Source organism: Rhinatrema bivittatum, chromosome 3, assembly GCF_901001135.1.
Source record: "Rhinatrema bivittatum chromosome 3, aRhiBiv1.1, whole genome shotgun sequence".
Classification (NCBI taxonomy): Eukaryota; Metazoa; Chordata; class Amphibia; order Gymnophiona; family Rhinatrematidae; genus Rhinatrema; species Rhinatrema bivittatum.
The window spans coordinates 416,059,930-416,076,682 of NC_042617.1; the positions used below are offsets into that span (position 1 = coordinate 416,059,930).

The 16,753-nt window shown below is 42.4% G+C and overlaps 1 protein-coding gene across 2 annotated transcripts in view; it reads left to right on the plus strand.

The window, feature by feature from the left end:
* The first annotated feature begins 877 nt into the window (after positions 1-877).
* The window catches only part of ELOVL5 (ELOVL fatty acid elongase 5), a 124,428-nt gene continuing 108,552 nt past the window's right edge, over positions 878-16,753 (plus strand). Inside the window, exons 1-2 of one of the 2 annotated variants that reach the window (XM_029595714.1) lie at positions 878-946; positions 1,648-1,714. In XM_029595714.1, coding sequence (XP_029451574.1) covers positions 926-946; positions 1,648-1,714 — 88 coding nt within the window. In that variant the 5' untranslated portion in view covers positions 878-925. Of the gene's footprint in view, positions 947-997; positions 1,300-1,647; positions 1,715-16,753 lie in introns of those variants that run through there. The other variant, XM_029595715.1, reaches the window with a different exon arrangement.

A 16,753-nucleotide genomic window follows, 5' to 3' on the forward strand; every position in this document is an offset into this window, starting at 1 on the left:
ATAGCCTTGCGCGCGCCGATCCAGGATTTTAGTGGATACGTGCGGCTCCGCGCGTATCTACTAAAATCCAGCTTACTTTTGCTTGCGCCTGATGCGCCAGCAAAAGTAGACCTATTCGCATAGTTTGAAAATCTACCCCTAAGGGAGCAAGGCGAAAAGTTTGCCTAGAGTAATGCTATCAACCCAGTCCTCTGGGCACATCTAGCCACGCAGGTTGTGAGGATATGCGCAATGAACGTGCAAGAGCTAAATTTCCATGCACTGCTTCCAATGTATGCAACTATATCTCCTGCACATTCACTGTGGATATCCTAAAACTGCCTGGCTACTTGTGCCCTCGGGATGCACTGCCCCAGAGCATCTAATAGGCTTGCTCCCATTGCTCTACAATGAATCTAAGCCTTGCATCGGGAAAAAGCGGGCAGCCTGGATGAGTTTTGAGGGCTGTATTTGCCAGCAGCTTCAAATTTTCTATTATTACTTAAAATTCACAAAAAAAAGTGAAAGTAAAATATAAAGATGCATACTCCAAAGGTCGCAAAACTTTAGTTTTAACTGAATATTAAGAAACGAAACAATTCGCGCATTTTACTACTTGTGCCCCAAAATTGTTCTAAACCTTGCATCAATAAGCGGGGACGGGGGGAACCTTTTCTTCGCTATCTGCCCGTCCGCCGCTCCGAGATCCCCCCCATCGCCTTCCCGGCATCCTCACAAATCCAGCCGCCCTACGAACGGCCGATCAGGCGACAGCCTATCGCCGCCTCCTCTTGCCTCACCTCGCAGTCACGCGACCCTACCGGCGCGCGCCGGTAGGCTGGGGGGCCGGCGGAGAGGCGCGGCCTGGGGGCGCGGAGACGGGCGCGTCCAGAGGCTGAGCCCATCCTGGCTGTTGGTAGCGGTGCGGAGGGAGGAGGGGGCTGGGATGGGTGACGGACAGAGGAGTGTAAGTGATCCGACGAGGCAGTTCGGCGGCCTTTCACTGCCCGCGCACTCAGGCAAGGCGCGGGCAGCGCGTGGCCAGGTCCCGGAGGGGAGATGCTCCGCCCTTCTCTTCCCCTCCCCCCCGAGGCGGTGCAGAGTTAGCGGTTTTCTAACGTTGCTCTTTTGCTCCCGGCGCTTGTACTTTGCCTCTCTGGTCCCACGGGCTGCGCGAGTGATGTCAGCCTTGTCGCCCCGCCTCTCGCCTCTTATATAGACGAGTCGCCGGCGGTCTTTTTCCTTTTATTTTTTTTGTTTTCCCTTTTCATTCTCTTTTTTTCACTTTTGTTCCGCGTCACTCCGGTTTGATTCTTTCAGGTTCGTTTTCATCTGCTGCTATGACACTTTGCCGGCGTTTTGCTAAATGTATTTCTTTTCGGTGTCAAAAGTGCGACTTTTTATTGCATCAAAATGTCTGGTTCTAAATGTAGTTCCTGGGGGAGGATTTAAAAGCCCCCCCTCGATCTGCTCGTTTTGTAGCGCCGGGAAGGGAGAGGTTGGAAGGGTCGGGACAGGGTCGTCATTGGCATTGGAAAGAGTACGCGGCTCTGAGCCAGCTCCCCACACCCTCCTCGCTTCTTCCACTTCAGTCAAAGACTTAACGGCGCGTTTTGGGCAGTTTCTAGGATAAAAACAGTTGTATAGTTTTTTTTGTTTTTTTTTTAGGTTTTAAAAATGGAGTTGCTCAATAAAGCGGTGAATACTTATATAGACAACTTGCTTGGACCAAGAGGTAAGGCTTTTTTTTTTAATAACATAATAGATATATAGCCCTTGTGGTTTTGTCCATCTTTAGTCAAGTTTCCTCTATATCTGAGACGTGTAGAGGACTTGGAGGGCACATGAAAAGTCAGTGGGTAAGCTGCGATCTGAGGCACAAATCAGAATATACAAATGTTATGGGAAGAGGGTGAAGGGAAGAGCCAATAGAATCTTAAAAGGTCAATATCACTAGAGGAAACTAGACTAAAGATGGACAAAACCACAAGGGCTATCATACTACTGTAGATTACCTTTGGCCCCCTTTTTCACTTTTTAACTATTCTGCTTCGCATCAAGAAATGTTACACCTGATGTTCATCCTGTTTTCTAAAGATGGAAATTATAGCTCAGAAATGTTTTACAGTGCTGAAGTAAGGTTATCACCATACATGATGCAGGGGGTGTGATGTGTACACTGGAAGTTTATATTTATTCTAAAACTTTATTTTGGTGTGGCACAAGTCAGAAATTCATACATGTGACAGATAACACCCAGTAACTCTTTGCAGAGTTTAAATTCACCCAAACTTTTTGTATGCACATCAGGAAGATAACCATGTACTATATAGGCATATTTCAGTGCCGCAGGAAGCTAACTATGTGCTATATATGCTGTCATCCTGTGGCACTGAAATGTGCAACAGGAAGCTTGGATGAATTTAATCTCTGCAAAGGGTGTTATTGGGTGTTAACAGATTTATAAATGCAATAGACATTTATTCCAGGCCAAGTTAAATTTTTTTATAACAAATTCTAACTTCCACAGTGTATATGTCACAATCCCTGCATTCTTTATGGTAATATTTCCCAACTTTTTCAAGCCTAAAGCACATCACCCTACACGAGGCAGGCAGTGCTGACTTGGAGAGGATGCCTGTGGTCAAAAGAAGAGCTAGGGAAGCACTGAAAGTCCCATCAGACTCTTTTGTTTTAAAATTAAAAAAAAAAAAAAGAAGAGAGAGAGAGGAGATACAGTGGGCCAGTTCCCTCTGTATACAAGTACAAGGGATGATGGAAATCTATGTGATGCCAGCAGCCGGCTGGATTAGTTACTTTGGCTGCTGCATGTGTCTACCAGCGCTGCTCTACTGCTGCTGTTTCTAGTGTTCAGAAAGAGTTGCATTCAGTGCACTTTCTTGATATCTTACTCAGCCAGGGGATAAGAGGCTAGCAGGACTTAAAGGAAGCTGGGGGTGGGGGAAGTTGTGGAGGTGCATTCCATGCCACACAAAGTAGAACTCTGCTATCCATGCCCTGCAAGCTGCCCATTAATTACCACACTGCAGGGCTTATGCTGAGGCTAGGAAGACGCATGCATGATCATAATATTTTCATAAAGGAGTTGCTATATATTTGTGCCACCAATGGTGACTCCTTTTGCTATGAGGTCCTGAGAGCAGAGCCAAGGTGCTGGTCTGAATCTGAGTATTGGGCAATGGTGACTCTTCTGTGGCACACCTGATCAGTTCTGAAAGCAGTGGCTGAGAAATACTGCTGTATGGTGATATCTTTATTGTAGTACTGTAAAACATTTGAGCTCTAACTTTTTTTTTTTTTTTTTTTAGAAAGAAGTAGAGCATCAGCTATAGCATACTTCTTGATGCAAAGCAGAATAGTGGAGAAATGGAAATAGGGCCAAAGATAATCTACAGTAGTGTAATGATAGCCATCATGATTTTGTCCATTTTCAGCGTAGTTTCTTCTAGGGATACTGACCTTTTAAGATTATCCTTTTTTCATCTCCCTCTTCCCCATTAACTTTTGAATTGTTCATTCAGATTGGTACCACAAACAGCAGCAAACTTAGTGATCTCTGGCTCCCACGTATCATATGCCCTAGGTTCCCTCAACACTTCTTTTCTCTTTCTTACAGGGAACGGTTTACTACTACTTGACACTTCTATAGCGCACTGCAAAAAAAATATGAGATGGTCCCTTCTATGTAGAACTTACAGTCTAATCAAGACAAATATACAGGACAAAAGAGACTTGGGGAATTTCATTTATTAAGAAAATGGTTAAAACTTAATGAGGCTGTAAGCGGGACAATACTCTGTTAAGATTTAAAAGCAACCTCAAAAAGATGGGTTTTTAAACCTGGATTTAAATATATCAAGAGTGGAGCATGATGCACCAACTCAGGAAGCCTAGTCAAAGCATATGGTGTTGCCAGGGGGAAAGCACAGAGTTAAGAGTTGGTGGTAAAAGAGAAGGGCATAGATAAAAGTGATTTGCCTGATGAGGAGAGTGCATAAGGAGGGATGTAGTGAGCTGCAGAGTAAAGGTTTTCATAGGTGAGTAAGAGGATATTGAATAGTTGCTACTGAGGTGCGGTCAGAGTGCGTTGTAAGAACATCACGCTTTTTGGGTGTTTTGGCCCTTTTAGGTTTTCAACTTCAGCACAACTGATCTCCAATCAGCTGTGCGCCCCCCCCCCCCCCCAATGAGCCTTCATTTGTGGCTACCTAGGATTCTTTTTTTCCTCATTTTCATATGCCCCTTCTAAATCAGCCTAGTCATCTCAGCAATAGTCCCTTGACCAGATGCCACAAACTGCAGCTGTCTCTGAAGTTCTGCCAGTATGGATGCTTATTGACCTTTAGGTGTCAGTGTTGTATGATGCCTGAGACTCCTCCCCCCTAGAGGCTGTGACTATTGCCTCAATAGCATTCCCTGCCATCCTGGTCTGAGAATCAAATCCAAGTTTCCTTCATATTCATGTGCAGCAATATTGTTGAGCCACCAGGCATCAAGTGCCATTAGCGTCTGTTGCCAGTTGATGCCATTTCTTGCCTAGCTTTTTTGCAAACTTCTGTACTAATGAATGAAATATGTACATATCTCCTTGTTTACATGAATAGCCTTAATGCAGGGCTTCCCCAACCTTTAACAAACGTGATCCCACTTTAGCACTTCAAAATTCACATGACCCCAGATAACTAAAACAAATTAGCCAAGAATGAGGAGGTGAGAGTTGTGACTCTCCCCTCTAAAAACAAAATCTCACTTCCTTCTCAACCTCCCCCTCCAGTTTCCCAGTTCCCTCTCAATTTCCCTGTGCCACCTGAACTCCTCTTTACACCCATTATTTACTCCCCCATTACTTCTTCCCCAGGCCCATCTCCTCTTTTTTTTTTTTTTTTCAACTGTTCAGGCCCATTGCTCATATCCTTATCTCTTCTATTCTTATATCCCACCAACTCGGCTAGTAAAATGTGCAACACAATAATGGGAGGTAACATTCCTAGATAACATCGACTGTTTTGTATAGCAGTTGATCATGTAACCAATGAGAGGAGAAACTATATTAGATCTTTCTCAGTGGAATGCGAGACCTGATGAAAGAGAGAAGTGGTGGATCCACTTGACAACAGTGATCTTAGTGCGCTAACATTTGACATAAGTATTGGAGGCCAAATGCTAAGGAAAACTACTGCAGTAGCATTTAATTATAAAAAGGGAGACCTTGATAAAATAAAGAAATTTGTTTGGATTGCTCCTTTCAGTTTTTTCCTCAAGATTAAAAACTTATAGGAGGGGGCAGAGCATCATGGCGGCATGAAGCATGGGCGTAACGTCCATAGCGCACAGAATCCCCCAACTTTAAAACAAGGTGTGCTGTGCACCACCAACTGCACATCCAGGAGAGCGCAACACAGAGGAGGAAGAGGCATGCAAGGCCGCCAGCGGCCAAGAAGAGGAAGAGGCCCGTGAGGCCGATGGCGGATCCCATCTTGCTGGTGGCGAAGAGGCGACGCAGGACTAGGAGGCTGTCGGTGGACCCTCCATCTTGCTGGCAGCTAAGAAGAGAAGCAGGATCAGGAGGCCACCAGCAGCCCTCTTTCCAGTGGTGGCCAAGAAAAAGAAGAGGCCCTCTAGGCTGCCTGTGGCCAAGAAGATGAACAGGACCAGGAGGCCGTTAGCAGAGCCCATCCCACTAGCAGCCAAAGAAAGAAGTGGTCTGGGAGGTCACTGGCAGTCAAGAAGAGGAAGAAGCCCATTCTCCCGCTTCTCGAAGTATGCCAGCTTTCAAACCACGTGCGACCAGGATGCATTCTATGCTGATCTCATGCATTACAAGATCAGTATAGAGGAAATGCTAGCCCCACAAGTTTTGAATAGCAGGGGGCAGACACACGAGGAGCAGCGGGAGAACAGATTCCTTCCTCTTCTCAGCTGCTGGCAGCCTTCCAGGCAGTCTCCTCGGCCACTGGTGGCCTCATGGGCCTGCACCTCTTCGTGGCTGCAGGCAGGATTGGATCCATTGGCGGCCTTCCGGTTCCAGTGAGGAGCCTGCCTGGGGCTGTGTGTGTGTGTGAGAGAGAATGGTAACCTATGAGTGTAAGAGCCTGTATGTGAGAGAGAGAGAGCATGTGGGAGTGAGAGCCTGCATGCGGTTGTGAGGGAATGAGATCCTAAGTGTGAGAGAGAGAATGTGAAGGAGCCTCTGTTATGTCGGTATGTGAGAATGAGCCTGTGTGTGTACTTATGTAAGGGAGTGGGACTCTGTATATGAGAGAGAGCATGTGAGAGCCTGTGTGTTTGTGTGGCAATATAAAACTGAGAGAGAAGGTGTGTGTCTGGGGGGAACTTGAAACCTGCGTATATATGAGAGTGGGAGCCTACATGTGAGAGAGCCTGTGTGCTTGTGTGTAAGAGAGCATGTAAGAATGAAAGCCTGTGTGATTCTGAGGGGGAATGGGAGCTTGTGTGTAAAAGCATGTGAGAGCGAGAGCCTGAATGTGAGAGAGCATATGAGTGGGTGTCAGTATGTGGGTGTTTGTGAGAGAGCATGCAAGAGTGGGATACTGTGTGAGAGCCCACATGTGAGAGAGCGCCTGTGTGTGTATGGAGGAAGGAAAGAAGACAGGAGGAGAGAGAAGAAACAATAAGAGACATTGGAATAAGGAAAAGACACAAGGGGGGAAAAAGATTCTGGGACCAATCAATTAGAAAAATAAGATCAAACGACAAAAGTAAACAATAAAAATTTTGCCTTTCAGCAATTGGAATATGCCATCTTTGGGAATGTGCACTTATTATATATTCATATTTTGCTTTTTCTTCAGTATTTCAGAGTCTGGTTTCCCTGACCTTCCATTTGTTTTGCCTGCATGTTTGTTTCTAATTTGTAGTCCCTTATTCTGTATTAGGTAAGGGTCTGTCTTTGATGCTCTTTATGTGACTGAGGTGCAGTATTTTTTACCAGCATGTAGTTTCTCTTTAGGGATTTGTAGCAGTCTGGCTTGTGTGTGCCCAGAAGCTGGTGTATTAGTGTTTTAGGGCCTGATGTGGTCACACACAGGCTTTCACAGGCACACGTGCGGGAGAGAGCCTGTGTGTATGAGAGCATTGGCATGTATATGAGAGAGAGTGTGAAAGAATGAATGTTAGTATGCGTGTGTGAATGAGAGAGAGGAGATTAGTTTGTGGCCCTACCTCTCCCAATCTGATGATCTCAGGGTGAGTGGAAATCAAAAGGTTCCAGGTATGGAGAACAGGAGATTTTTTAATCCTTACTAGTTTTAATTATTGGGTGTAATTTGTGTGTATTGTATTTAAATACTTTTTTGGTAATATTAAAACATTTGGATGTTTTGATTTTATTGCTTGATGTTTTGCAAGGAATGGTGATGTTTCTGTATTTACATTGTCGCACTGTATAATAATCGGAATTCTGGTTTCCAGTACAGTTTGTGTTGACACATTTCTATTTTGTATTTGGTGGGGGTTTATCTGTATTTTAAAGGTCCAGTTTTTGTGTAACTTGAATTCTTGCTGTGAAAATGATGGTACTTATCAGGGCTTTTACAGCATGGTGGTCCTTTCTTCCTTATTTCTATTCTTTAAACAGAAGTTTTCTCGTTAATTTTAATTTGCATGCAGAAAATGGTTTTGAATGTTCTTGCAGAAAATATTTTTTTCAATCACATTTTATTGTAACTGTAATTGCTGTTAGTAGATTAGACGATTATTTGAAGGGATGGATTCAGCTTAATTTCTCTCTAAGGATCGAGTTGCTGTGAGCATAAAATTGATAGACTTTTTGCATCAAAGAAAGTGCTCCCATGGTAATATAGGAGGGTGTACTGTGTTCTAGCGCACCTGGCAACAGCAAATTTTCTGGTGCGCCACCATCTTTAGCAGTCACCTTTATGCTCCTGGCATGAAGAATCCACACTCTGCTGCTTTCTGCTAAGAGATTCTTTTCTATGCATTTCCTGGTTTAAAATGCTTCCTAAGTGCAAGGAGAAAAAAGGACTTTCCCTCAGAGCCCTTATCTTCCCCAGGGCAGTGTACCATCCCCTCAGTTAGTGGTAGCTGCGTTTGGTTATGGGGCGATGGGTCCTGTTGGCGTTAACAGGGGAGAGTTTTTGCCGGCTGTGGAACTATCATCTTCCATCCCCCTTGACGATTGACCTTTGCCAATAGCTTGAAACTCTACTCTGGATGCTTTGCTGTTGTAAGTCCAATGAGGCCAGTCGGCGTGTTGATTCTGAGGGAGCTGATTTTGGAAGAGCCTATTATGTAGAAGAGCTGATATTGTTGAGAGAAAAAGCGGCACCTCAGCCTTAGATGTGGGAGCACCAGTTTTGGAAGGTGGAGGTTGCTCCCCTCCTGTGGAACATCTGGCTGGTGCAGATCTCTCCCATAGAAACTGGCAGTAGTCACGATAGAGGCATTTTGGGACCTTATGGTGAAGTTTGGAACTGCGTTTTCTGAATATGTATAAAGGTAAACGATATTTCAAATAAAACTTGAATCCCTGACTTCAGATAGTACTCAATGTCAGTAAGATCTCCTCATTGGAGACAAGTCAGTGGGGTTAAAGGAGTTCAAGCTTCTCTTATCCAGGATTGTGGGGAATATTCATAGTAGAGTGGAATTTATTTAAAAAAAAGACAGGTTACGATGCTTGAACTTGCATTTCTTGAATTTTCCAAAGGTGGTGGGGGAATTATAGCCTGTTATTTTAGATAGCTTACAGAAGCTTTTCTCAAGAATCTCTCCTACCTATAAATAAGGTGTAATTTTTTACTTACTGCTCAAATGAATCAACCTGTAACAGCTCAAGTAGAATTGTTCACTTTCTTGGATTCCTCAACATATGAAATTATTGAAAGAGTAACACTGTTCATTTCTTTTCATTCTGAATATGATTTGTCTCGTTATGAAGAATTAGTTTGGAAATGTATCAGTCTTATTTATGGGTCAAATTGTGAGGATATTTCCTGATTTAACAACAAAAATAGACCAATCTCCTTAGATGTAGGGAAACATTAATTCGTTGTGCAATTTAACAAATTGAAAACATGCCCAAATTCACAGGATAAATTCACATATGTCTGACTCAGGCTGAGTTTCGTCCATACTACTAGGCTGCATCAGGGGCTAAAATTATAGTATATCAGGTTAAGCAATGTTTGTTAAACTCATAAATATTGTGGTGACTGTGCACAGGTTAGGAAAACAGACGCTCGTAAAATTGAGCATCCTTTTTTCCTAACCTGCTGATAACCACCTCTCCTGGGTGCCCGCTACCAAGGACGTGCAAGGGGGAACACATTTGTCCCTAGCACCTCCTTGGCAGCTTGAGCCCTCATTTAAATATTTGATCGCATGTCCAGGAGAGGTGGCTGGACGCGTGTTAGGAAAGCGGCACGCAACACTGAGTGCGCGTTTTCCACGCCAGTTTATTGGATCGGCCTGCATGTATGATGTTATACTGTCACCTATTCTGACAATATTGGACATTCACCTTATGTTAAGGTTCTTGTTTTCTCTTGTTGTTGCACTGTATTTCTTCTCTGTACTTGTGTGATTCCCCTCCCCAGTTGTTTTCTCCCTGTTATTATGTACTTTCAAACCTGCTGTTTAATGTGAACCGGTATGATGTCCCCACTAATACCTGTATAAAAAAGTCTTTAAATAAATGTAAATAGACATTGTTTAATGGGGTTGCGGCAACATGAGTTTTGCAAAGGGAAGTCTTGCCTTACCAATTTACTAGGTTTTTGTTTTTTTGAAGGTGTAAATAAACATGTGGATAAAGGTGAGCCAGTTAACATGGAGTATTTGGATTTTCAGAAAGCATTTGACAAAGTCCCTCATGAGTGACTCATCAGTAAATTGGGAGGTCATAGGAACAAAGGCAGTGTCCTATTATGGCTTGGTAAATGGATGAAAGATAGGAAACAGAGGTTTCATTGTAACTGCAACCCTGATGCACCAGTTATAGTTTTATTGTTCTATGCACCCCTTGTTCTAATGTAAACCGGCATGATGTGATCTGTTCATGAATGCCGGTATAGAAAAAACCTAAATAAAATAAATAAATAGCTTTCCAAATGGAGAAAGGTCATTAGTGGAGTGGCCTAGGGGTCTATACTAGGACTTGACTATTTAAATAAATAGCACAGGCAAATAAATGATCTGGGGAAAAAAATGACAAGTAAAATGGCCAGATTTGCAGATAACACAAAATTGTTTCAAGTCCTTAAAACAGCAGATTGTGAAGATTGCAGAAGGGCCTTATGAGATTAAGAAGCTGGGCTTCTAAATGTCAGATGCAATTTAATGTGGATATTTGCAAAGTAATGCAAATAGGGAAAAATAATCCTATCTACAGGTGCACAGTACTGGGTTCCAGTTAGGAGCTATCACCTGAACACCAAATGACAGTTACAACATTGAACAGAATTTGCACAAGGGTAACATGCATGGCATGGCATTTACAACCCTAAACAGCTTCCAAGGTTGATCTTGGAAACTATGGACTGATAAGTCTGTGCTGGACAAAATGGTTGAAGGTATTCTGTAAAAACAAAATCACTTGCCATATAGACAGAACTGGCTTAATGGGGAACAATTCATATAGGGGTTTTTTTTTTGTTTTTTAATGGTGTAAATAAAAATGCAAATAAGTGAGCGGATGTATATATGGAATGTTTGGATTTTCAGAAGGCATTTGACAAAGTCCCCTATGAGAGGAAATTTAAAAAAAAAAAAAAAATCATGGGACAAACTAGTGGCCTTTTGTGGATTGATAACTGGTTAATAGACTGTAAACAAAGTAGGACATTTTTCCAAATGGAGAAAGATCATTAGCTGACTACCACAAAACTGCACTGTTTAACATATTTATAAATGATCTGGAAAAGGAAATGGGGAAGTGAGGTGATCAAACGCAAAATTATTCAAAGTTGTTAAAACAGTGGCTTGCAAGGAACTGCAGAAGGACCTTATGAGACTAGGAGACTGGGTTTCTAAATGAAAGATGACATTTAATATGGAAAAGTGCAAAGTAATACACATAGGGAAAAATAATCCCAACCTCAGGTACATAATCCTGGGCTCTGTAGTGGGAGTTGCCACCTAGGAAAAAGATCTTGAAGTTCATGTGGCAATATTTGTATTTCAGTGTAATGCCTTTGAAAATTGACCTCCATGCTTGGTAAAATTGTGGAAGCTATAATTTAAGAACAAAATTACTTTAAATGTGGATAAATGGCTTAATCAAAAGAGCCAGCATGGATTTAGGAAAGGCAAGTTGTGTTAACTTATCAGAATTCTTTGAAGGTATAAATAAGCATGTGGATAAAGGAGAGCCAGTCTATATCATGTTTAGATTTCCAGAAGTTGTCTGATAGAGTCCCTCATGTGAGACTTCAGAAAACTAAAAAGCCATGGGATATAAGTCGTCGTATCGCTATGGTTTGGTAAACTGGTTAAGACAGGAAACTGAGTAGGACTAAATGATCAACTTTCCCAGTGGAAAATGATGAATAGTGGAGTGCCTCAGGAATCTGTTCTGCAGAATGGGGAGCAACAAATGAAGTAACAAAGTTTGAAAATGATATTAAAAAATTTAGGATAGTTAAAATACAGGAAGATTGTTAGGAACTACAGAAGGATCTTGAGAGACTGGAGACCTGGGCATCTAAATAGCAGATGAAATTTAGCATGGACAAGTGCAAAGTGATGCACATGTGGAAAAAGCAACCCTAATTTTTAGATAAACGATGAGCTCTGCACTAGGAATAACTATCCAGGAAAAGTATCATGGAATCATTGTGGATAGTATGTTGAAATTCTGAGCTCAGTATGCAGCAGCAGAAAATAAACAACAATAGGAAATTATTTGGAAAGAAATGGAGAATAAAATGGAGAACATTTTGTGGCTGCATCTTGAGTATTGTGTGCATTTCTGGTCACCCCATCTCAAAATAGATATAGCAGAAAAAGTACAGAGAAGGGCAACAAAAGTGGTTAAGAGGATAGAACAGATACCATTTAGAGGGGATATGATAGAGCTCTTTAAAATTATAAGTGGAGATGAAATGGGTAAATAGAGATTAGTTATTTGCTCCTTCAAATAACACTATTTTGTAGCATCCAGTGAGATGAATCCAGAACAAGTGGGTTAGGAACTCCTAAAGCACATGGAGACGGAGCAAGCTGACGTTACAGTAGATATAGCCCTGCAGTGACCTCAGCCTGCCAGTATTCTCCGTCTCCAGCAGATGGTGGATGTGTATCTCCCCACTGGGGATTGCTTCAATTTTAAAAAGGAGAATTCAGGAAAGAAAACTAATTCCCTTTCTCCTGCAGTGATACCAGTTGAAAATTCCTGAGGTGATTTTCATGGTCCCTCAGAGGTGCGCCTTGGTCTGGTAGCTGGTTTTTTGCCGGCGTGGACTTAGCTGCTTGAGTAGCTGAAAGGCAGTGTGTGCAAGAAGCCGAGTGCAGCGGTGACGGCACGTGCCCTCTCCCCCTGCAGCCACAGACTGTTTCTGTGCTCAGCCAAGTAAGGTTGAGCTCTGGTAAGTTTAAATAAAAAAAAAAACCAAAAAAACCCCCCCAGAAATTTAGTGGGAGGTTTTTTTTTTTTTTTTGTTTTGTTTTTTACTATGCAGGGCTTCCTCCTCTTTCTAGTCTCCGAGCTCGGCATGCCATTCCGATGTTCGTCCCGCTCCATGGGAGGTTGAGGACATGGGCAGCCTGGCGGGTTGAGCAGCCTCTGTAGGCTATGCCCTGCTCCGAGGCTTTGCGCTGCATGCCGTGTGCTAGGCCACAATGGCTTTTTGCCCGCTTGTCAGTCCGGCGTGATCATCTCGCTGTGCGTCCAGTTTTTGGGCACATAGTAAAGCCTTGAACTCTGAGCCCCCACATTAATCACCACCTCGTGGCCTCACGCTTATGTTGGCGCACAAGTAACACTGTGTACTTACATTTTGGTGGCCTAGGTGAGTGCGCATAAGTGTTGGATGCTTACATTTTTTTAGGCACCTAATTGCGCGCCTGTATTAAAAAAAAAAAAAAAAAAAGGGGTCAAGTAATTGGTGGATCCTTGTTGGCTCATCTCAATGTGGCCCGTTTTCTGAAAGGAGTGAATCATCTTCGTCCTCCCTTGCAGTTTCCGCTGCCCCTATGGAATCTTAATTTGGTCTTGGATTTTTTGGTAGGCCCTACGGTTGGACTGCTGTGTACTTTTGTCCTTGCAGTTGCTTAATCTGAAAACAGTGTTCCTTGTGGCAAATAGTTCGATGTGTAGGGTTTCTGAACTGCAGGCCTTGTTTTGTCAGGAGCTATTTCTCCAGGAGCAGTACAGCTTCCTTTTTACCGAAGGTGGTCTCTGAGTTTCACTTGAATCGGACCATCTCCCTGCCGTCTCTGGATAAAGAGAGAGATGCAAAGGAGTATCATCTGTTGCAACCCTTGGATGTCAAGAGGCATATTGTCAGGAATCTGGAGGTTACTGAGCCTTTCGTAAATTGGATCGCCTGTTTGTCCTTCATGGCGGTACTAGACAGGGAGAGCCAGCCTCGCAGGCTAAAATAGCTCACTGGATAAACAAGGCAGTCACGGCTGCATACATAGATGCTGGGAAGCAGTTACCTAGTCAAGTTCGGGCTCAGGCAGTGTCATGGGCAGAAGTTAGTTTGTCGTCTCCCATCTATATTTGCCGAGTTGCGACTTGGTCCTCCTTACACACTTTTCCCATATATTATCGCCTGGATGTTCAGGCCCGGGAGGATGTGGCCTTTGCGTGCGATTTTTGACTGGACTGCGGGCAGCCTACTACCCTATTTGGGAGTAGCTTGGGTATATCCCATTGTTAATTTCCTTTTCTTTAGGACAGTCAGATGAATCCAGCTTCCTTCCCTTGTTGTATTTTACTCCTCCTATGTGCCTACATGTCATAGGGATTACTGGTAAGCGTTACTCCAGTCCTTATACTAGTGTTATGTTCTTATTTGAGCTTAGTGTTGCCTATTGGCTGAGTATTGACATGGTTATCTATTTTTAATTGAGCTTTTTGCTAGTCTGTTCACAGTTGCTTTTGAAGTGAATACTGGTGGGCTGAGGTCACTGCAGGGGTATATGTACTGTGAATTCAAAATGCTCAGTCTCCGTCTGCTGGTAGGAGTGCATAACCCACTTGTTATGGATTCATCTGACTGTCCTAAAGGAAAGGAAATTATCAGGTAAGTAGTAGTTTCTCAGTCCTAGGGGACACTCCTCAAAACAGGTAGTAGATTTAAAACAAATTGGAATAAGTGTGGTTTGTGAGGGTTTTTTTTTTTCACTTGACATACAATTGAGCTGTAGAACTTGTTGCCAGTGAGTGTGGTCATGGTAACTAGCTTACCTGAGTGTAAAAAAAGTTAAAAGGGGCATGGAATAAATACTGTGGCTAGAGGATGGAAACGAAGAATAGAGTGCATGAGGGTAACTTGGTGTGGCAGTTACTACCCTTAACTAATAAGCCGGATATTTTGAATGCAATGCCAACATTGTTCTCTGCTTCAACGGCAAGAGGTAACGGGGAATTGGACTCAGACAGCAAACAAGGGCCCTGACTTTGATGGTCTGGGAAACTGATAAGTATGGGGGTGATCTGTATGGCACAGTAGATGCTACCATAAGCTTGATGGGCAGACTGGATAGACCATTTGGTCCTTTTCTGCCTTCACTTCTATGTTTTTCCTTGTTTCTTTATAAGTTCCTGGAAGAAAAGTCCATAAACTGTTATTAACTTTGGAAGACTCGTAACTTATTGCTGGGAGTGAATAGTAAGAAATTGGATATATGTTTGTGATTGGCTGCTATCTGAGATAGGATGCTGGGCTTGATGAAGCTTTCATCTGACCAAACATGACATTTCATCTGTTCTCCATGGGGGCAATCTGTATGGAGTAGCAGTTACAACCCTAAACATTTGCTGGGCAAATTGGATGGACTAGTTTGGTATTATTTTGCTGTCATTTACTGTTATTATAAAACACCCCTTGTGTGAATTGGGGAAAACACAACTTTCCCCTAATACTTTCACCCTTCCCCTTGCCTGCTTTGGTTTTCCCCTCTGTTTTTGTGCCTTTTCTGTTTTGACTCCTTACCCGACACATGTATGGATTTAATTCATCCAGAAACGATATCCATAGCAATAATACTTGTGCTATGAAAATACTGATAAAACACTGTTTTGCGTTTTGTATTCTAAAAAGAACCTCTAAACAGCTGGAAAATAAACAACCTATATTTACAATTTCTAAAAATGCCTAAGAATAGAAGCTATAAGCATAAACTATTCAAAGGTGAACAGAAATATAGTTGCACAAAAATACTGCATAGCTAGTTTAAAAAAAAAACAAAAACCCATGCATATAGATGCAATAGTGCATTTGAATGAATCTATGTATTTGGAGACAGTCACATAGCTTTTAATGGATTCTATAGATCTTAAAAAAAAAATAAAAATTGTTGCTTTGTGTAGTTAACTCATTTTACTGCAATGATATCAAATTTTGATAATTCTAATTTTATCAGGTAAGCATGAATTTAAATAATGGCTTCCTATGAACATATATGAATTTTTTTTCTCTTGCTGTAGCACCTATTTGAGACCAAGATACTGTTTAATATGGTTTTTTAATTAAACTGTAATCGTGCAGTCTGTCAAAATTGAAGCTAAACTGTCAGTTTCTACCAGGAAATATAAATATTGGGGGTTTTTTTATCATTGTTCAGCAAGCAATAGAACAATATTGGAGTGGTTTGTTAATCTCTTGTGAGCACTGTTTTAATAACATCAGAATAGCTCTACATTGACAGTAACTGCCTTGTGTAAAAAAAAAAAAAAAAAAACCAACCTCAAAAAAACCACATACCCAAAATATTAACATGTCTTTCCCCTTCATAGAATTTTTTGCCACATGCCACTTCTCTGAATTTGTCACCTATTTCCTGGGCAGTCTCATTAAGGCCCAGTGTTTTGCTGCTTTTGTTCAGTGCACTTGCAGTATCCCTGGTTTACTCCCAGGGTCTTTACTCTTGTCGCCAGCAGGTAGTCGCATATCTAATGTAGAACAAGAAGTGTGACTTATAAATTAGAAATAACTGGAAAATACACGAACTGTTACTAATTTTTTGGAAAAGTTTAAATGTTATTTTCTACTAATTCCGAGAAATAGAGAAGTGAAAGATTTGGCTGGATTGAGCCAGTGTAAGATTATTATATGCCTCATTGTCACAATCCTGGTCAGGAAGTTGATGAGTAAAGTGGGCATTCTTCTCTCTTTCCCGTTGATAGCAGGGCTGAATTAGCCATGCTGTCATGGGATCTGTCAATCAGGTCCGGGAGGCGGAGCTTGTCAAAGCAGAGATTAGAGTTTTGCTCTCTGTGGCTGCGCGTGTGTTCCTACGCAGGAAAGTAATGGAATCTCCTCAGTCTGTTCTTTCCACACGCGGGATTGCATGCGGAGCTGTTCTTCTCCTCAGAGAAGAAAAAAAAATTAAACATGTCAGAATTGGGGTTTAAACCCTGATATTGCAGCAAGGTAATGTCGGTCATAGATGATCATGACCGATGTTACCGATGCCTGGGGCCAGATCACAATCGTGAGGATTGTGAATTTTGTTCAAGGATGTCTCCAAGATCCCTGAAACAACGGGCCTACAGGCTTCAGGAACTTTTTGCCTCACCGGAACCATCGGAGGCTCACTCGTC